This window comes from Sardina pilchardus, chromosome 4 (assembly GCF_963854185.1).
Source record: "Sardina pilchardus chromosome 4, fSarPil1.1, whole genome shotgun sequence".
Taxonomy (NCBI): Eukaryota; Metazoa; Chordata; class Actinopteri; order Clupeiformes; family Clupeidae; genus Sardina; species Sardina pilchardus.
In genome coordinates this window covers 13384688-13406897 of record NC_084997.1, presented here as the reverse complement: position 1 = coordinate 13406897, position 22210 = coordinate 13384688, and the positions used below count along the sequence as shown (strand labels likewise).

Here is a 22210-nt window from a genome sequence, read left to right as displayed (position 1 = left end):
AGACGAAGAGCACATGACAGCAAGTGGGGAGGTAAAGAATCAAACATCACCTAGCAACCTAAAAACAGCACTTGTGCGCTCCTTACACATCAATCAACCACACATACTCTTAGACAGTGCACAGATAACAGGGGTTTGGCCAATGTAGCTTCCACACACACGCACACGCACACACACACACACACACACACACATACACACACACACACACACACACGGCAGGCCAGACGCATCTGTGCCCCTTGGAGGAGGCGAGCAGCTCAAGGCCACTGGACAGATGGGTGAGACAGGGGTGAAAAGGAGACACATGGCCGGGTAGCCAAATAAACTTAAACGTCTGACTCTGGATTTGCGCGAGCAACAAATTGAGAGCCCCCGAAACACTTGTCTGATTTTGCCTCCGAGCAACATACTTATGTGTCACAACGGAGCCGCAGAGGAGCCTGGGTATTTTTTCTTCCTTTTTTTTTTGGAAGCAATTCAATCTAATCTCAGTTCCCCTCCCAACATAAGGCCCCTACCCCCCATCCCCCCACCCAGCCCCACCTTCCATTGCCCAAACACCCCCCCTCACCCTGCCAACCCCCCACCCCATCCCATCCCACCCAGCTCTCGTAGTTCCTGAAACGCGCTGTTAGTTGACTGTGCCCTCCAGTGGCCGTAGAAAATCACTACAGGCAATATTAAAAGGCATAAAAAATGAAACCAATTTGTGTGTTTGATCAGCAGGTTTATTGGGGAGATCCGAAAAGACAAAGGGATCATAATGAAGATAATGGGATGCCACGCGGCCGTTATGCTGATGATGAAGGAGACTGAGGAAGTGATGCAGTTGTGTGTGTGTGTGTGTGTGTGTAAGTGTGTGAGTGTGTGTGTGTATGTGACAGAAAGAGAGGATGGTCGAGACAGAAATAGAAAGAAACAATGAAAGAAGGACAGAAGGACAGATAAGAACAGACAAGAGACAGAGAGGGAGAGAAGAGAGAGAGAGAGAGAGACAGAGAGATGCAGAGAAAGAAAGAGAGACAGAGAGAGAATCAGACAGAGGTAGGATAGAGGGGGAGGACTTGAGTCATGTTTCCGGGGGGGGTGTTGAGGAGGTGTGTGTGTAGAGGGGGGTTCAAATTGCCTCCGTAAATGGCAGCACGCTTGGGTGGGCAGAGAGAGCCTGATCAAAATGAGAGTGCGGGGGCCTCCGTGATCATGGGGGGAGCAGCCTTTGCCCCCTGAACACGCGCAGGACCACTGAACACTCCTTAAAAACAGGGCAGGGCAGCACTCAGGTCACTCTCACACACACACACACACACACACACGAGCACCGGTCGCCTGCCTGATCATCGACCCTCCCGACGGGCCAGAGAAGCTGCAACTAAATCAGAGTCTACATTTTGATATGGTGCAATTTACATGACCATTAGAGTATTAACCGGGGATTTAAAACCGGTCAGGCGTGGGGAATGTTTCAAGCCACCTGCACTAACAGCAGCAGCAGTGCGAGAGTGCAGCGGGCGACGGGCAGGGAAGACTACCAAGAGCGAGGAGGACAGAGAGTGAAGAGAGCGGAGAGAGCCAGTTAGAAGCGGACTTCAGGGAAATGTCGTTTTTGAAACATTTTTCAAACATTTTTCAGTCGCCCCCATCTGGCGCCTGTCTATTGCTAGCGATAAAATACCATTAGAATAAGTGTACCCATTTCCACCGGCAGACCTTCACGCACGTACCGTAATTTCCCGACTATTAGCCGCGGCTTATACATTGATTTTGCAAAATTTCTTCAGCTATGAGGTACAGTGGGGCAGTTGATATGGTGTTAATATGGTTTTGTTTCTTTTACCTTGCATAAAACTCTGTCCTGCGGCTTATACACAATGCGGCTTATATGCGGGAAATTACTGTATGACAGCCGAGCGAGCGCAGCCTATTTTGTTTTCACGCTTCGCTTCCGTCTTTAGAGCGTATGTGAAGTGCGCACACGGGAAAAACACATGGATAGACACGTCGGCTGGCGTTGCCGCTGGGAGTGTAAATTGATTCATTTACCTTTCGCTCTTGTTTACATCGTGCTTGCGGTGTAAATTCCGAGTAATACTTTTGGATTGGATTGAGGTCTGCTAATTTGGAGTTGGCAAACGCCGCGCTTGTAGCGAGCAAGGGGCGGAAACGAGCGCATTCGCTTTGAGGAAACCCATGAGAGAGAGAGAGCGTGTAGGGGCTCTAAGTCCTCTGGGACCTTGAGTATCGGTTGGCCCTGCTGTACTGGATTAGAATGGACTGTGTGTGCCGCTCTACCAGGGGTGACTTTCCCAGGCCTGGATAATGGTGGAGCAATGACCACTACGGCCACCATGAGGTTGAACTTGTGTGCAAGTCAATCCTGCACACACTACACAATTCGCACAGCCACACCTAAATACTCCCTTCTCTCGTTTTCATTTCACATACACACACTCACAATTTAACGAGTGTGTGTTTTGTGTGTGTACATGTGTATGCACACCTACTCACATATGAGACATACACACACACACGCGCGCACACATGCAGAGTGATACAGACAACCCCACCCCTTCGAGGACAGTAATTAAAAGCCAATCTTCCTTTGGATAAGAAGTCACTTGTATAATAGGCTTTGCCTTCATCTGTGAAAGTAGCCCTTAAACCCTATTTGTGTCTGGCAGCAGAAACAGGTTGTACGCAGCCACACGCAGCCTCAGGAAGCCTCGCGGCAGCTCAAACCGTGACCCCGAACTGACGGGAGGGACCTTCAGACACACACACACACACACACACACACACGGCTGGAGTGGAGCTGGAGGCACTCGGAGAGTGTTGAGGCAGAGAGAGAGGCCTCCCAGAGGACCGACTCTTAGTTTCACACTGGTCACTTGAGGCACGGTCACAGGACAACAAACATACAGACACACACACCACGCACACACACACACACACACACACACACACACACACACACACACACACACACACACACACACACACACACACACACACACACACACACACACACACACACACACACACACACACACACACACACACACACACACACACACACACACTCTCTCTTTGTGGAGGGAGCATATCACACAGTATCAACTCACTGAGTCACTCAAATAAATATGATATGTAGACAGTCGAGGTTCAGATACACACTTAGACAGATGCACACTTATTCACTTAAATTGTTTCTCAATATCTCTCTTTCATTCTTTCTATCTCTTTCCCTCTCTTTCTTTCTCTCTCTCTCATGCACACCTAACACACACATAACACACCCTACAGACATGTATGAGCAACACATTTTTCCGCTGGTGTGTGAGTAGCGGGACGGGAAGAGAGGGATGCGGCCCCAACGCGTACATTTGGCACCACATGTAGAGAGCACATGTGTCAGACAGGCCGAGTAACGCAGGGAGTAATCACTCCAACATGGGCCGCAGGCCCCCAGTCTCACACACACACACACACACACACACATACACACATACACACACACACACACACACACACGTGCGCTGGCCCCAGTAACGCAAGCACATACACACATACACACATACACACACACACACCACTAACGCAGGCACAGACACAAGCAACTTCTCTGACAGGCAGCCCGGCATCTTAATCATGTCGCTCCCTCTTGCTTTCCTTGAGACAAAAAGACCAAATAAAATGAAAAAGATTCACAAAGGAAGCCCTGGTGACTTCATTCAAAGTTGGAAGGGAAAAGAAAGGGAAAGAAAAGAGACCAAAGACCAAACACACACACACACACACACACACACACACACACTTCACTCCCGTGTGTGTGTGTGTGTGCTGGAGGAGCCTTGTTTCCCTGGCCTCTTTAAAAACTGCATTCCTCCTAGGTAAACAGAGGCTGCTTTTAATTAGAGGCAGGGGCTATGAGACGGTGACATGCAGCTCTCAGGCACTGCTGTGATTGAAGGACTCGCTGTATTAACATGCAGCCTTCCGCCGGGTAATCTCAAGGTAAAAAAGATACTTAAGTGTTTCCATGAAGGGAGAATAAAAAAGAAAAAACACAAAGGAGAGAGGGATGTGAACAACAGAGGGGAAAATAATACTGTTGGAGGCAAAAGCACAGAAGCACAGGACGAGAGAGAGAGAGAGAGAGAGAGAGAGAGAGAGAGAATGTGTGAGAGTCAGATAGAAGCTGTATCACAAAAGCAGAGGAGTGAGACAGACAGACAGAAAGACAGATAGAGGGTATCGGTGTGAGTGAGTGTGTGTGTGTGTGTGTGAGAGAGCGAGAGAGAGAGAGAGAGCAAGAGGGAGAGAGGGGGAAAGAGAGCGAGTGAGTGATTGGGGAGGAGAGTGGGAGAGGAGGTGCTGTGTTTGTTTTCTTGCCTCTGGCTAATGAATTTACTGAAGTGCCAGGTGGATGCAAATCTGAGCCTAATCGCCTGGAGAGACACAAATTTCACAGCAGCTTCAGAAATTTAACATCAAATCCCTTAATGAAGGCCTGATTCGCAAAAGAAAAAAAACAGTGTGTGCGTGTGTTTGTCTGTCTGCGTGTGTGCTTGTGTGTGAGTGAGAGAGTCAGAGAGAAGCAGAGAGGTGAGAAGTGGAGCATTTAGACGACCCCCCTCCTCTCCCACCCCCCTTAGCCTCTCAAAAGCCCAAGTACAAACCCAAACGGCTGTGTCGTTGGACAGTCAACAGATTAACAACCAGGCCATAAAGAGCTAACAGTCTGCTGGAGAGGAAAACACTGCCAACAGGCCCACACTAGGCCTCCTTACCAACCTGCCAGTGTCAGCGATACCCTGCCCAAACAACAGCCAAGCACTCAAAAGTCTCCAAGTTACTCTTTAGCGAAATTGGATAACTTATCTAAAGTGACAGGACAGCTCATTACAGTAGCACATCATGTCATTTTATCTGCTAATTTTTGACGTACTTTGAATTATCAATGCATGTTAATTGTGTTTAAAACTGGCCTTGCTTGAGTTTATCCCTACTTATATACCATGGCTTGATTGGAACTCCCAGTCACAACATTACCTGTAGTGTGATGGCCCCATCATCAACTCAAATGTGGCCTTATATTTTGCTATCTATCTACACAGTACACAGTACACCGTGTTGTTCGTTATCCCCGTCACCATCATTGTGTCCTGAAGGTTAGGAGGGCTGTGAAGTGATGATCTAGGCAAGGCACAGCTATAGCAACAACACTCATGGCAGTGACCGGGACACAGCAGAGACTGCTAGGACTGGCACGCTTACAAGAGGAGGTTGGCAGTGCCAGGGAACGAGTGGCACAGGGAGGGTGGAGGCCAGTAATGCCCTTCCTGATGCCCCTGCAGGGTAGACAAGAGTCAGCGAGCGCTCAGACAAAATACTGACCCATTACAGGGAGTGTGGAAAGAATGACACACTAGAACATGGGCAATGTGCACTGACACACGTTCAAACACACACACACACACACACACAAATTCCGACACACAAAGAGAGAGAGAGAGAGACACACACACGCTCGCACACGATTGTTGCCACAATCACAGTCATTACACTCATAAAACCGTCCGGCACGTACAACAAATTGTGCTATTTGACCCCCATTTTTCAAACCCGTCCACACTCGGCCGGTGCTGCTCGAGGAAACGGAGCTCTGCAGTCGATGGACTGGGAGCCGCAGATTAGCGTGGCCTTTCGGTGGCCTTTGGACAGGTGACGGTTCGCCGGCCCGGGCCAGCAGAGCGTAGGGACAATGAGGGCCCCTTCGGCGGACCGGGTGCCGCCGCTGACCGCAGGAACCGGAGGAAATCATCGCGCGCGTTCCCACATGATGTTTCAGCAGGGGCCGCTTCCTGAGACCGTCCAGCCGGCCGCAGGGTAATGACGGAAACTCAAACGTGATTGACAAGGGTCAGGCGTCGTGGCACCGCGCAGGCACTGTTTTGATTGGCCTCGGACAAAAGGGAAAAGAAGTAAAATTAAAAAAAAAGAAACGAAAAAAAAAATACAAAAACAGCACCGCGCATTTTAGGTATCCACCACCACACTCCAAATCTATGCCACTGTGTCAGTGTTCCACTTAGAGCGGAGTAGTATAGCTACAAGACTCTGCTCTCTGCGCTAGGCCCTCGAGGGGACGTTCAACTGCAAACGATGTAGCAGTAAACTGCTACTTCAAACAGGGGGCCTTATCAACGACGGCCACTTTCCTGCGGCCGAAAGGGAGGGCGGCAATAAAGCCGAGCTGCTGTTTGCTGCTGCTGCTGGTGGTGGTGCAGCTGCTCTCGACTCCTCCGCTCCTCACGCCAAGTTCACTGAAAGAGCCAGAGGAGGAGGAGCGGCGGGCTGAAATGGTTTCAATTTAGACCGGGCGAAGGAGCAGGGGCTTCCCAAGTCCCACGTTCATGACTTCCTTCCGCCGATCTGCAGGAATGCCGCGTGTTGCTTTATGTACTGAAGTAAGTGGGAGAATAAAGAGGGAGACGGGGGCGGGAGGAGGGGGGTGGAGGGAGGTGGAGGTGGAGGTCTGCTCACGGTTGGTCCTCTCTGGCTTTGTTCTGCCCCGGCCTTCCCCTGCCATCACACACAATCAGGCACGTAGGCTAAGGAGAGGAAAATAAACTTTGTAGTCGAAGGCTCAGAGAGTATGCTGGGTGCCAAACGGACTTCTGAGATTTCTAAAGGAAGTGTTGAGACGTCTCGAGGCTTTAAGAAAGGCATTGCATGCAATCTATGTCCCTATTCTGCCTCAGAGGTATTTCAGTTGAACAGCTGATGAAGGCAATGGACCTTTGTCTAGTTGTTCAGAAACTTTGCATAATGCAGTACAACTTCTATAACTCGTTTTTTCTATCTCTACATATTGGAATATCCATTATGATATGGCTATTTAATAGCTAGACTGTTATCATTTCTGTATACAATGTATACATGATATAGTATGTCTTCAAGTATAACATAATAATTACCAATTTATTTCTTTCATTAGATAGATAGATAGATGGATACTTTATTGATCCCCAAGGGGAAATTCAAGATTACAATGCACTCTCATTATTTATAACCTTTTTCTATATATTTATATTTTCTCATTTAAAGTATTCTACATGTAACATGTATATGTAATAGTTTTATTGTAGTTTTTTGTTTCTTAGTCATTACAGGACGGATTAACTAAACAACAAAAACGCTACATTTCTTTCCCTCAAATTGTATTTTTTTCCCCCCAAAAAATGTGTAGTCAAGACCCCCTCAGCACTAAATTCCAAAATGTATTCCGAAAATTTGTTCTGTGCTGAGCAAGCTCAGCAACCTCAACATCAAGCGTGCAGTGGGTAAATCGGTGGAACAAGAAGTCCCTCTCTCCAACTACGGCTGTATCCTGTATTTTCCAATTATCACCTTTTAAAAGGCCAGCTGGGTGCATTCCAAGCAGTCGGGGGGCCATTCCATTTGCATTGCTCTGAGACAAAGTCATGCTCAAGTACTTCCATGCTGAAGTTCATTACAACTGGAGGGCCACACCGTCATTACTTTTCATTATTTCTGGTAACAGGTCCTCTCAGGATATTGATCCAATCACCCAGAATCTGTGAACTATGACTTCGAATCAAAGTACCACATCAAGGAAAAAATGAAATGGCCATGGCAGAAAATGCTGGCACAGACCCATCAAACTAAATATAAATGTTCTATAAACACTCGTTATTGTTATGATGATTACAATCTTCATCTTCCTACACCACACAGTGTGTGAGAGTCAGTAGTAGTCTGATCATTTTAGAATGTTTTAAGAGTGCTTTTCTAATCAATTTATTTGAATAAACAGTGGGGAGAGTGTGATCATTGAGTTTTTAGAACAATCAGTGGATCATGCATGTGGACTCATTACCAGCGCATTGCACAGTGTCTCTAGTAGTGCAGCGCCATCTGCTTAACAAATGAACTAGTGACAGCCCAGGGTGTTTACACTGCTCCTCCTCTATCTGGTGCAATCTCCATGTTTGATTTTCCCTCTCCCTCCCTCCCATCCTCTCTCCCTCTCCCTCGGTCCCTCTCTCCCTCCCTCTCTCTCTTTCTCCCTCCATCCCTCTCTATCCCTCTCTTGCCTTCTCCCGGTCTCCCTCTGTACTGCATATAGCAGCATTTAGCTGTGAATTAATTTTCATGTTTAGATATACCCTGCTGTGGTGTGATTCTGCTGGTGCATAATAAAAAATCTGCAACACTACATATGGTCTGATTGGCCTTGTGGGTATTTTCGCAGCGCTCTGCTGTATCTGGGCGTGTGGTACCAAAGGCAAAAGAGGAGGGGTGGAGTAGGGTGGGGTGGGGAGGTGGAGGTGAGGGGGGGGGGGGGGGGGAGCTAACGGAAAAAAGCCAACAGAAGCACAAAGACGAGGACATGACAACTCTAGGGCTACATAATGGTACATCAAACAGCAAAACCGCAAGACACAGTGGAAAAAAAAATCAACAATAGGGGCATAATCACCATCCATTTTTGTCTCTTTTTTTACGCTGCAGAGAAAGAATATCTGAATTATGAGGCACACATGGGTGAGTGTAGAGTGTGTGAGTGTGTGTGTGTGTGTGTGTGTGTGTTTTGGAGAGGAGGGGGATTCGGTCAAAAATCGGGGGGAGGACCCAAAACATTCCCGTCTGCGCCTCCTTCACAGTGTCGCGCTCCCTGATCCGTCCAGACGGCCCCAGGGAGGAGTGGAGCAGAGAAGTGTGAGAGAGAGAGAGAGAGGGAGAGAGAGAGAGAGAGAGAGAGAGAGAGAGAGAGAGAGAGAGAGAGAGAGAGAGAGAGAGAGAGAGGGGCAGACCTTGGGGGTGGAAGGGAGTGTGGAGGGACATGGAGCCACGGTCGCACCAGCAGTCCCTTAATGCGCTGTGTCTAATGCTCCTATTTAGGGGCATGGGAGGCCAGCGGTGCGTGCACTCAGGTCCTTTTTTCGGGGGAGAGAGCCTGGCTATCACCTATCCCAACAGCTGTGGCCCCGGAGGGTAAACAAAAGAGTGCAGGAAGTAGCGCATCACTGCCGCCGCCGGACCGCTAACAGGCATGGGGACGTGGTCTGTGGCACTGGCTACCACTGCTGCCTGGCTGCACCGCCACCGCCACCTCCATCACCACCACCACCACCACCACCACCACTCCACCACCTCCTCCATCACCACTCCACCACTGTGCCAGTGGCACAAGCACAGCCACCAGCCTTACTAAAACACACCAGGTCCATTCCTGACCAGTGCCCAGCCAAAATGCCCACAACCACGCAGGTCAGCACCAAAAAAGATGAAAATATTTTTTTGGGGGGGGAAAAAGTGGGGTTTTTTTGGGTGGAAGTAAATCATAGCCAATTTTTGTGATGTCGCAGCAGTGGGATAGCCCATTATAAGACCATTAGCACTTTCTCTATTTGGTCCACTGACATGAAACATAGAGAAAAGCCCCCCAATGCTATTTGGCCAATTCAGGATTTTTTCCCCTCTCTTTTTTTTGGGAAGGTGGGGGTGTGTTGGGTTGACGGGGGGAGCCTTTATTTGCAAACCCCTGTGATGGCGTTTTTGTCAATCGGACTGATCAAAGCCCGAGCCAACTGGACAAACCGGGGGCCAGTGGGCCGAGCCAGCCTCGGAATTAAAGGCAGGAGCGGGGGGGAAAAAAGAGGGGCCTCAAAAGGCCGTGTCTCCAAAGGCTTTGGTTCCTCTCGCGGGTGTCACATTCAAATGACCCGGTCTGTGCGTCAGATGTCTCCATAATCATGCCCCCCTTTTCATGTGGCCTGAATACAAATCCACTCGGAAGGGACACTTTCCCGAAAATAAAAGAAACAAATAGTGAAAAAAGCGAGCCTAATTAATTAATGAAATAAGTAAACGTGTGAAGCCCACTGCTTTCCAGTGCTGACTGGTTCCACCACCATTTATGTCTGGCTGCCAGTTAAGGCAATTTAGCCACAATTTGTGAAACAAACTTCTTTTTTTGCTGAAGTGCTAAAACTGACTTGCCATGTTGCCAGAAGCAAGACTTGCTTTGGCTTTGACAATATTGTGATCATAGCAAAGCCATTTAATGATTGATTTGAGACCACAGAGATCAAAACACAGGGACACACACAAACAAAGTACACAGAACAGTGGAATTCTAATATGTTTTTGGCCTAAATGACAGTCTCTCAACCTGGGAGGAAGGTTTGTCAATGCAAAATACGTTTGACAAACAATCTTTTAGCAGCTGGGGCCATGTTTGATTAACGTCCCTCTAATGGGACCACTTACAAAGGTGATAAAATAATTCACGTTGCGGTCTCACCGAAGCAAAATCACAGAATAATGAGTTGTTTGCAGGCACATCAGCGATTAGGTGATAATTAGATTAAAACTAAACTATTCTCGGGAAAAAAGTGTTGCTGTTTGATCTAAGCGAGTTTTTCCCAGAAGGATGTCTACATATCCTTGATTAATTATACAAAATATTCTCATTTAGACAAATCAGTATGCCATATTTGTCACATGCTAACACAAACAAAGCATTAGATACAGAATAACATCACACATATAACAGCATCATGTGGATGTCGAAATTTATAGCTATTTGGAGGAGGTATATTTGGGATTTGGGGGTATTATTGAATTAAACTCTTCTCCTAGCACACACATTGTAGAGCTCAATTTCAAACAAGAGCTACAATGATCACAGTTTATGATGGGCCGGGCCGGTTTGTCTTGGCGTCCATTTCAATGGGGTCGGATTGTTGTGAAATGGAAAAAGATAATATTTGGAATTCCTCTTCTGGCAAAATAGGAAAAACTATCCGTCCAATTGTGGGCGGAACTTCCCCTATCATACCCCTGTGTCCTACCCTGTGCACGTCAAGGGAGAGTGAGCGGTCGCTCATAAATACCCCCCCCCCCCCCCATCACCCCCACCCCCCCTTCCAAACGATGACATCAAACGCGCCTGGCCTTGGAGTCCCTGGAGGAAAATGAAGACGGTGTGGTTTGGCTCGTGCTGGACCTCCCTGGACCCCACTGGTCCTATCTACCACACAGGTGCCGGAGTGACCACAGCAACAGCGATCTGGCCCAGAGTTGCACAGCTACACAGCAGCAGCACACGGATAGATTACAATAACAACAGACAGAGAGGAGGGGGGGAGAGAGAGAGATGGAGAGAGGGAGAGAAGAAGAAAGATGGAGAGAGAGGGAGAGGGAAAAGGAGAGAGAGGGAAAGAGAGAGAGGGGGAGAGAAAGAAAGAAAGAAAGAGAGAAAGAGAGAAAGAGAGAGAGAGAGAGAATCAGCTCACCACACACAATGGTTGATCAAAGCAGGCACTTCACAGGGGCTGTGCGTTCCTCTGATATGACTAATCGTTGTGCAGGAAAACAGGCTGCTTGGGAGTGCAGAGGGCTGATCAATTACAACTACATCAGAGCGTGCGGCCTCTAAAACAGAAGTTCTTCACAAGTAAAGACTCACTTTCACAGAAACAATTAACTTTTAAAAAAACATTACAACACTGATCTGATCTGAAAAAGAAAACAGGCTAGGATGTGCAACTGAAAATAATGATTGCATTACAGCAACAAGTTTCACAACTTCCAAATACAACAGACCTAAGACCTGTTATATTCCATCCAACTAACAGAGCTGTTTGTGGTTCCTTGCTTGTGATATGACCAGTATGGCCATACCCTAATTGGTATCATCTTGTGAAAAAAAGCTGCTTCGGTTTTTGTTTTTCTAAAAAAGCTAAAGTTTTTCTTCTGTGAATAGCAGACTTCTCAGTCCCACATGATGCACTGTGATTTGATTCTGTTCTTTTGGCAACAATCCAATGGAGTCAAGCACAAGCATTAAAACCACAAAAGATCCATAACCTGCGACATCATGTAACATGACAAGATACTTGTCAAAATGGTAAAACTGGTCAAATGACATAACAACATGAGCAACTGAATCCATCCTGCGCTTGCTAACCGGCATATTTTCTATGTCCTAACACATCTGAGAATACATCTGCAACAGAGTATGACATATTGCAAACATTACAAGCATCATTTCATGTGTCAAACAGAGAAAAGGCCTACAGGCCTTCACTCAAGCATGTGAAGGAATCACTGTGAAAACCCACCAGCATTACTTAGACAAATCGCTGGAGCACAGACTGACACGGACGTACTGGGGAGAGGGAGAGAGAGAGAGAGGGAGAGAGAGAGAGAGAGAGAGAGAGGGAGAGAGAGAGAGAGAGACAGCACGAGCGAGCGAGAGTGAGGGAGCTGATGAGCTGGTGAGCGGCGGTGTCCTCACGGCGACCCGTGTCACCGAGTGGTCACCTGGGAGATTAGACGGCTAATGTGGCGCGTGGCGCGGGGGAAACACAAACAACGCACGTCACCGGCACGCCTCGCCTCGCCTCGCACGGGGTCACCCTGAGGGCAGCCGACCAGAGGAGCAGTAGGCTACTCCTAATCACTCACACACTCACACATACACACTCACACACACACACACACACACACACTCTTTCTCACACACACTCACACAGACATACATACAGACACTCACTCTCCCTCTCTCTCTCAAAACATACATGGACACACACACACTCTCCCTCTCTCTCAAAACATACACAGACACACACGCTGCAAGGGCACATTTATCACAGTTTTGCTAATCGATTGGTTTTACTACGCCTGTGCTATGCAAGAACACAGGCCCACTTGCTCTCACACTCTCATGCATACATACACACATTTGCACACTCGTCAAAATCCACACGCACCTACACACTCACACACACACACACACACACACACACACACACACACACACACACACACACACACACACACACACACACACACACACACACACACACACACACACACACACACACACACACACACACACACACACACACACACACACACACACACACACACACACACACACACAGCGTCTGGTCCTGTCTCTGTCCCATAGCCCTCTGTGTGCTCCCTCTGACTAACTCCCCTGGCCTGAGCTGGTGATTAGAGTTGACACCTGGATAAGCCCTGCGTCAACACAGCCACGGCACACTACACCACGCCATACACACACGCCACGCACACCACCACCACGCCACACTACACCACGCCATACACACACCACGCTGCACACTATAAAGTGGCCCTGTCGCCTTTAGAAAGCGCCGCACGTAAACAAAACACCCGGGCCTTTCAATGAAGAAAGCTCAAGAGCAGAGAGGCGGTGAAGTTTCCAAGCTCTTCAGCAATCTTGAGACAAGAAACAACGCTTTTCTCTTCTTCCCTTTCTTCTTCCTCAACTAATCTTGAGCAAAAGTGGTTCTTTTTCTCTCAAACTCCTCTTTCTCTCTCATCAATCCCACCCCCCCCCTCTTTATTTTGGGCAGGAGCCATTCGAGGCAATGGCTGAACCACTTCAGCCTCGGGGTTAAGTCACTAGTAGGAATGAGATTAAGGGGAATTGGAATGCCGGAGTGATCCGTCATTCAGAGACAGGCAGCCCAAAAGAAAAGACCCTCTTAAGGCAAGTGGGAGGGTTTTTATATAGCCCCGGCGCTCTGATTAGAGCCGTTCTTAACCGCATCCGATGAGTAAGGCGGTTCCCTCCCCCCGCGTTTTTACTGCCGCCGTTCTGCTGACCTCTTCCTGTCTTCCTGTAAATAGGTGACGTGTCTTTAATGGTGCCCTGGCAAAAATAAAAGGGCCCCAGTCATGGGAACGCCACATTCCCTGGGCCCGTGGCCTCTTACCCGGTAACAACGCACCCCCACACCCCTGTCTGCCCACCACCCCCCCCCCCCTTTCTTTTTCATTAGTGTACGTCAGATAGAGAGAGAGAGAAAGAAAAAGACTAGCCGACCGCTTTTTTTTTAAGACCCCCGCAACGTCAGAATTCATGAGCAACACTTAAGCTAAGGTAAACCGTGCGGCGTCAAAACAAGAGATTAGAGGGCCAAGTCTTGCAGCCGGCCTCGCTGTTCACTGTACGGAGAAAAAGCGCAGACGGCTAGTGACAGTTGTTTCCAGTTTTTGGAGGGGAGAGAGAGGAGAGAGAAAAAAAAAGTGCCCATCATAAAGCCGGGCATAGGAAACAGGATAAGGCGTCTGGGCCAAAGCTGTAAAAAATAGCCCCAAAAAAAAAGAAGGGGGAAAAAAGGCCTCTGTGGGAACTTGAAAGCGTAGACAAGTGAAGTCAAGGGGGCTGCCATCTGGAAACAATAAACAAACAAACAAGGAGCGGGGTGGAGGGGGCGGGGGGCAAACACAAACACGATGCAGAGAAAATGTTAGGCTGATCGGCTCAACCGCCTATGGCACAGGCCTAAGTGTGCACACACACACACGCAAACAAACACACACACACACACACACACACACACACACACAAACACGTACATACACCACGCATCATTAGTGAAGAGTGATGTGTTCCCACAGACACCTGTCCTTTGGGGACAGGGGGAGATGTCTTTGGGAGAGCGAGCAGGGCCTGGGCACCATTCCCCAAGGACTCTCTCCTTCTCTCCTCTGCTCTCCTCCGCGCTCGGCTCCTCTCCGCTCCGCTCTACCGCTGCTGCGTTGCTGTGTGTGGTTGCCTCCGAGCCTCTTGCTAATGAGCTACGAGCGCTACCGGGGGTGGTGGTGGTGGTGCTGGGGTGGGGGAGGCAGCGCGGGGCCGCTGCTAAATGGCAACGTGACGAAGGGGGGCCCCCATAACACACCCCATTAAAGGGGCTAAGTAAACAGCCCTGGCTGGCTGACTGGCTGGCTGGCTGGCAGGCAGGCAGGCAGGCGGGCCGGCTGGCTCCTCCACCACTCCCAGGCACCCTTGCTAACGTCAAAGACCCCACCGCCTCCAAGACGCTCCGCACAGACACCGCCGTCACAGGAAGTGACATCAAAACAGAGGGCGGAGAGGAAGAGGGCACAGGCCTCGGAGGACAGACGCGAGAAACGTCTGAAGGGAGGAGAGGCCAGAGGGACAGGAGGAGTCCAGGTGGTGGCAAGCCGGTAAAACCCAGACCGGGAGCCCGCGAGCAGTTTTGGGAGAGATTACGGAGAAGGAGAGGACCAACAGAGAGGCAGACAGACAGGCAGACAGACAGGCAGAGGCTGTGTTTTTGACCTTGACTGATGGAGGACTGAGATGGAGTGAGATGGGGTAATCTGCCCCGTGTTGTTTTGGTAAAGTGCCCCATTTAAACGTTTAACTGGTACCAACAAAGGCATTCCTAGACCACCATTTAAACACACACAGGGCCACACACAAGAAAGTACATGTCATCATCAAGACCCTTTGTCAATTTCAAAAATTCATTAATATTCACCTATGTGTATAAATTAAACATTTTAATAAACTGCCAGTGGAGTAACCTACTCAACACACATATGGTAATATAATGGTGAATACCAGTCTAATCGATGTTGAGAAACAGAATATTACAGCAAGCAGATTTTGATCTTTTAAAAAAGTGGAATATTGGAGCAGTAGCTTTTGCATAACGAGCAGGGGCCAGATCTCGAATCTGCTTCGAATTTCGTCTATTTACTCGGCTCTGTGGGGTAGAACCAATATGAAAATTACCAAAGCATTTATAGACGCGGCTACCACTGTTGGATAAAAAGCATAAACCACTCTGCAATACTCCGAGCGCATGTTGTGTGCCCACTCGTAAACACGGAAACCTCTTCTCGAAATCCAACACGGCTCTGAGAGCACCGGCTGGCATCAGCGCCACACAACGCGAGCAATCAGTGTAAGCCAGCGCCACCTACCGGCGACCTTGGGCGCATCGTGGGATCTCCCGCCGAGCTCTGTGCATCACGACCCCGCTCATTTCCAAAGCTAATGACGAGCGCTGAAACGGCGGAGGGGCTGGTCGAACCTAGCAGGCAGAGCGGGGAGCCGTAGCCAACCTCAAGGCGCTAGTAAGTCATTAACATATGCACCACCCTGGGCAATCAACTGGAATTATTACTACCACTCCTCTTATTGCTTCCATTCGTTTAATATTTAATTTTAATTTGCTGTAAAACAACTGTTTTCTGTCATCACGTGTGCTAGGATTTTAATGTGTATGGTGTTGTTAGCCTATAAATAAATAGGCTATTTGGTTTTCCCGTTCTTAATGTACAGTATATGACTGACTTAGGCTATAGGCCCACATATTCTCTTTAGAAGTAAACGGGATGGGATAAGATGTTACCTTTGAAACCTAATGTAAGTTCAGAGGGTAGAGAAATACAGTAGAAATAGCCAACTGCAGAAGAACAACTGCATTTATTGGCCTATTGTTTTTAAAAAAAATAATAATAAAAAAGTACAGATCCGCAAAACATTTCAGATATGCAGCCCAAAGCCAAAAATCGTAAAAAATTTGCCTACACAACATAAACACAAATACAAAATGCATGTGCATAAATAGCCAATTTCAACAATATTAGCCTTTAAAGATCAGAAGAATAAGTAAACTTCTAATACTATCACATTTATTATGCAAACAACTATAATATTATCGTATTTATGATGTAAATAACTATGATACTATCACATTTACTATGTACACAACTATCATATTCAGAGAAAAACACAGGAGTAAATTGGAATACAAAATAATAATGAACACAGACATATTAGGACTAAAACTAGACAGAAAGAAAGAAAGAAAGAAAGAAAGAAAATATGATAGTGAATATGCATAAGTTTTCCAAAACATAATTTCTGACCTTATATGATGAACACACAATACTACAGTACACAGTGGAACTCAGATCCAGCCTTACTGCAGGCTTGAGGAACCCTGACACTCGAGCTGAGAACGCTGCCAACACTGACACCATGGGGCAGCCCGCTGAACTGCGCCCATTTCCATCTACTCCATCATAACTACCAACATATATAAACAAATAAACAAATCCCATCCACGACACATCACTGTGGTTACCAAGAAAAAAAAACAACAACAACCACCACATCACCAAGCCCCAAAACAAATGATAGCGAGTTCCTGCTGTAATGGCCAAGTCGGGAACGCAATGCATTAGGGTGATGTATAAGACAGGAAGTGCTGTGCGGTTACACGGCGACCTGGCACGGGCCGGTGCTCTCCCAGCAGACGCGGACCTGGCCCAGGTGCCTTGTGGGAGTCCTGTCATGAGTGTGAGTAAGTAAGTATGGCATGGACCAAAGCTGCTAATAACATCCAGCCCACACACTGCCGGCCTCCGACTGAACTTGCGGCCACGGGCATGAGCGAACACACACACACGCACGCACACAGACTCACAGACAGAGACACACACACACACACACACACACACACACACACACACACACACACACACACACACACACACACAGTCTCTCAATGCTCTCTCTTTTAACAGCAGAGTGAGAGGGATTCTTCCACTGCAGCCACGGAAAAAAAGGGTTGTTTGAAGATTTAGAAGGGGCCTAACAAACCAGTTCAGGTGAAAGAGATTTATTAACAAACCAGTTCAGGTGAAAGAGATTTATACACTGAGTTAGACAAAGTTCTGTCCACCATCAGATGGAAGACTTGGCTTTTGCTCATCAGTAAAATGTGATTATAACTGTAAGCTACTGCACATCATTATCAAGTGTGTTAACAGTGAAGCAGATAATTCATGAAAAGGCAACAAGTTAAAGTGACTGTGCATGGACTCGTGACAAATATTTTATTTTGGATAATCACTTCCAAATTATAAGTAATTTCAATAGATTATTCACAAGAACGTTGCTAGGGATTTGATCATTTTATTTTTGTATTTTTTAGGATAACATTTTCAGTAACCTCCATGCGAAGAAATCTCAAACTCCCACTCGCCCTGCCCTTTTGTTATGTGTAAAAACACGGCCTATTCCCAGTCCTGGTCATTTAATCCCAGCATCTCACTCAATCTAGAAAACCGCACGGGCTCCCTCCTCGGTTTTGCCAAGGCGCTGGTAGGCAGGCCGGCTGGAGGGCTCTCTGGCCGCAGAACAGGATTCCTTTGTTGCATTGTTCACACATTCCTCAAAGGCCCCGTGTGTTTGTACAGATGCGATCCCATGCGCTAGCTGTCTGAGGAACCCGGTCCCCGGGCCAAGACGTTCTGCTGATCAAAGTCTTTAATGCGAGAGGGCTGTGGCACTTGTTTGGGTGGTGTTTTTTTTTTTTGGTGGGGGGTGGAGGTTGCGGCGTGTGGGGGTCTGGGGAGACTCTTCAGGGGCACAAATCCCTCCCATCTGTTAGCCGTATGTATCTTCTCAGTTACCTCTGGGACAAGTGCAGCCCTCACTGCCATCTCTCTCTCTCGCTCGCTTGCTCTCGGCACTAGTTTACACAGCTGGCCCACAATCCTGTTACCAGTGCTTTGTTTTGGCCCAGCAACATGTGTTAACTTAATGCTCTGTAACAAATTTCAAAGGCAAGCTTAGAAAGGGTCAACAACAGGTAATAGACCGATTTATTGATGCACCGGGTGGATGAACAAATGAGAAGGAAAAGGGAGAAAAAGAAAGACAAGAAGAAACATCTTGGAACACAGACGTTGCCTTTTAGGGACTCTGTAATAATAAATTCTGAGCTCAGACCTCATACAGTTTTCATGGGTAACAAAACCATGGTATGGGATGGACTTTGATCGAGCCTAAATTAGCCTCTTTCACAGCAAAATAAAAGCCGAAGTTGGCTGGATTCACATCAATGTCGACTGCAAGACCACATCATACAGTATGCAAAACAAATAAATAAATAAATCAGTTTTCCTTAAATCAGGTTTTCTTCCTGTGACTAATCTGGCAGTAGCATTTGGTTGCAGAGGAGCTCAGCTCAGGTTGTTATTCCTGGCTAACTGGATTAAGGCCACACACACCTCCACCGCCGGCCGCCCGCACCAATCAACGTGGAAATGAGTTGTCAACACGTCCCTGTTTGCTCAGCGGCCATTTATTTTTCTATGGGATGCCGCCGGCCTCCACACGGCCACCAGCCACCAGATGAATGGGGAGCTTCGCTTTGAACATTTTTAAAAAGATCCTTTTCCTCCTCCCCGCCCTCCCCCAAACCAGCCCGCCAGCGCACGCACACACACACACACACACACACACACACACACACACACACACCCCTGTCTGGTTGTCGTGGTTCGGAAATGTCACAGTCTTTCCAAACAAAAGGGGTCCCAAAAAAGGATACAACTCATTTAGAATCGTAACCTCAAACACAACCAAATGCACTGAATGAACCTCACAATAAGTTACAGTACATTAATAATAATGACATTTTCTATTGCTTTATTTTTACTACATGTTTTAAAATAATTTGAACAAAATATTTATATAGAATTATAGAAAGGTAGAAAAATATCAATTGAATTTATTATAATTATTATTATTATAAATAATAATACTACTAATAATAATAAGAATAGTAACCAGGATATCCATGTGGCAAAAACACAAACCAAAAACACAAATTCTGGTCAGTGACTATTGGGTTAGTCAGAAATTAATCTGATTTATGTGAAAAATTTCTTAAAAAAAAAAAAAAAACCTTGCCTTTGCTTTCCCCGTGGCCTTCATGTTGTTACCCTTACTTACAAGCTGTTATGGCGGTGGCATTAGTCTGGAGATTTTATAACCTGTGCTGTAAAGCCTTGGCAGGCCCAGAAAGGGGAAGGGGAAACTGCCCATTAACTTATGAGCTCCAGACCTTGGCTGGGTAATTGACATCCTCTGAGCTACTTTCATCACTTGTCGACATCATGGCAGCACTCAATGTTTCCTTTTGGATGCTCTTGCATCGCTGACACTGGGGTGTTGGTGACATACCACAGTCTGCTGCCAAAGAGGTGGCTCTAGGCAACTCCGTAAAGTGTATTCTCACTCACACTCACACAAGCAGTTGAGAAAGAGAGGGGGAGAGAGAGAGAGAGAGCTCAGAATGGGTAAATATGTGCAAGCTTATTGTACTGCACAATATTGGCTTGCCTTAGGAAATGGAGTGCACCTTAAAAATATCTCAAAATGATTATTTTAACTACATCTCACTATTGTTTAAAAGGATCACATTGGTCCCAATGGTGATAATGAGGGAGGCTTTAATTAATCACGCAACAGAGACAAACACACACACACACACACACACACAGCCTTCTGGCAGTGTGCTGAGAAATCACGGCACTAAAACTGTCACTGGGACACCTCTCTCTCTCACACACACACACACACACACACACACACACACACACAAACACACACACACACACACGCACACACAGTGCAGATATGACGGGCCTTGGCGTGACAGTCACTTCACACTGCAGATGACGCCAGGCCATCAGAGCACCGCCTCTGGTTATTCATCTGCCTTAAATTAAACCCACCTGGCACCCTGGCCTGATGACCAATATGGACACATTACTGGGACCCTAAAACCATGCCTCTGTTGTAATTGACATTTAAACTGTTTGAAGTCCCTCATTAAGTCCCTGAAGATGAATTGAGCGCAGATGCACAGCCTTAACTAAGTACAGTAGGAGGATGGCTGTACATGAGCTGTGTTGCTGAGGGACCACACTGCTGTCCACTAAGAATACTCAAGATATTAAAAAACTAAGACATTACAACAACGCCAGTGATTTTACAGCTACTTCTTGAGGTGTATATGACCTTCATTTTCTGTAATGTTGCAGTTTAATTAAATATCCAAATTGGCCAAAAAACTAAATCTATACTTACAATGGAATTAATCATTAAACAATTAGTAGGGAAATATGATCCAACAAGATATACTAGCAGATCAATTTGCTCCATTCCCATTCACATTGCACAAACTACCTAACAGCTGGCGTGATATAGGCTAGCAACCCAAACAGAATAAATATTTAGGGATACTTCAAGCAGTCTCAGCTATTTCTCCGGTTTTCGGTAGGGTGATGTAAAGTATGTGTGGCGTTTTCGGGGCAGCATCCACTTGCAGTAGCCTACCCAAGCGCCTGACGATTAAGCAAGTTTAGAGGGGCCTAGAGGATACATAAATTGGCTTGAAAACGGAGGGACTCAATAATTCAGTAGGCTGTGACAACCGCAGCAGAGGTCAGCTGGGGACAACCTGGCTGCTCTTACTCCACTGACCTACTATATCTCCACAGCCACGTCTAGCAACGCACTGAAAAGTTGTGTGTGCAGCGCAACATTGTGGCCAACTGCTTGCCGACAGGGAGAGACGTGAATGCAAGTGAGTAGTAGCCAGTAGTAGCGAGATAACAGCGCCAGATTTATGAATGGATTCTTCAGCATGCAATATTTTACTACACGCGTGAGTTTTGCATCTCCGTACAAATTACAACCGTGCCATGTGGTGATATCCATGGGCAAAGAGGTGACAGACTATTTCAATGTCAGTTTAGACTGTCAGGTGTTAGCTATATGGCTAACAACAACATAGCCATAAACCTGAATGGCCTGACTTCACAGCATGACAATTCTCATGTTCTCATTGAGACACGGTTTCGTGTTTTGTGTCAAAAAAGAATAGCAGTCTACGGCACAGTGTAAGTGAAAATGTTAAACTTACTGCAGAACAGTTTTCCTGAGAGCTCGGGCTATGCAGTGCGCCATGTTTCGACGATTCACAGACGCTGAAAAACAATTGGCCGACAACCTTAGAGCTCTGTTCTTTAGGAGCCTTTCGATTGGATAAAAATAGAAAGGGGCGTTACCTTACCCCCGTGGTGGTGAATTTAAAGGTATACAATGGGATTATTTGCACTGTTTCAAGACAGTTGGTCATAATAATATTTTTAAATAAAATTAGTTCATTTTCCTTGAATCTGATCTCTCTATTGAAAAAAAGTCATGCTGTTATTGATGTTTATCTATATATCTGAATTAGGCCTATGCCACTCTATTTGTCTTCAAATAAAAAGGGTATAATAAAATATACACACACACACACACACACACACACACACACACACACACACACAGAATAATGTCCAAAAGGATAGCGTGCAAATTAACACACACACACACACACACACACCCATACGTCACAAGGACACAACCATAATGAATGGGTTCTGCGTGATGATCCTCCTTGTCAGTCCGTTGAGCTGCCTCGGCCGATAGGGAACGGAGGAGTGCAGAGGCACC

General features: G+C 46.9%; 1 protein-coding gene across 2 annotated transcripts in view; it reads right to left on the bottom strand.

The window, feature by feature from the left end:
- Positions 1-21712, bottom strand: part of clybl (citrate lyase beta like) — a 74707-nt gene extending 52995 nt beyond the window's left edge. For both annotated transcript variants that reach the window (XM_062534223.1, XM_062534224.1), the window contains exon 1: positions 21633-21712. In XM_062534223.1, the coding sequence (XP_062390207.1) occupies positions 21633-21676 (44 nt within the window). In that variant the 5' untranslated portion in view covers positions 21677-21712. The remainder of the gene's footprint in view (positions 1-21632) is intronic.
- Between the last annotated feature and the right edge of the window lie 498 nt (positions 21713-22210).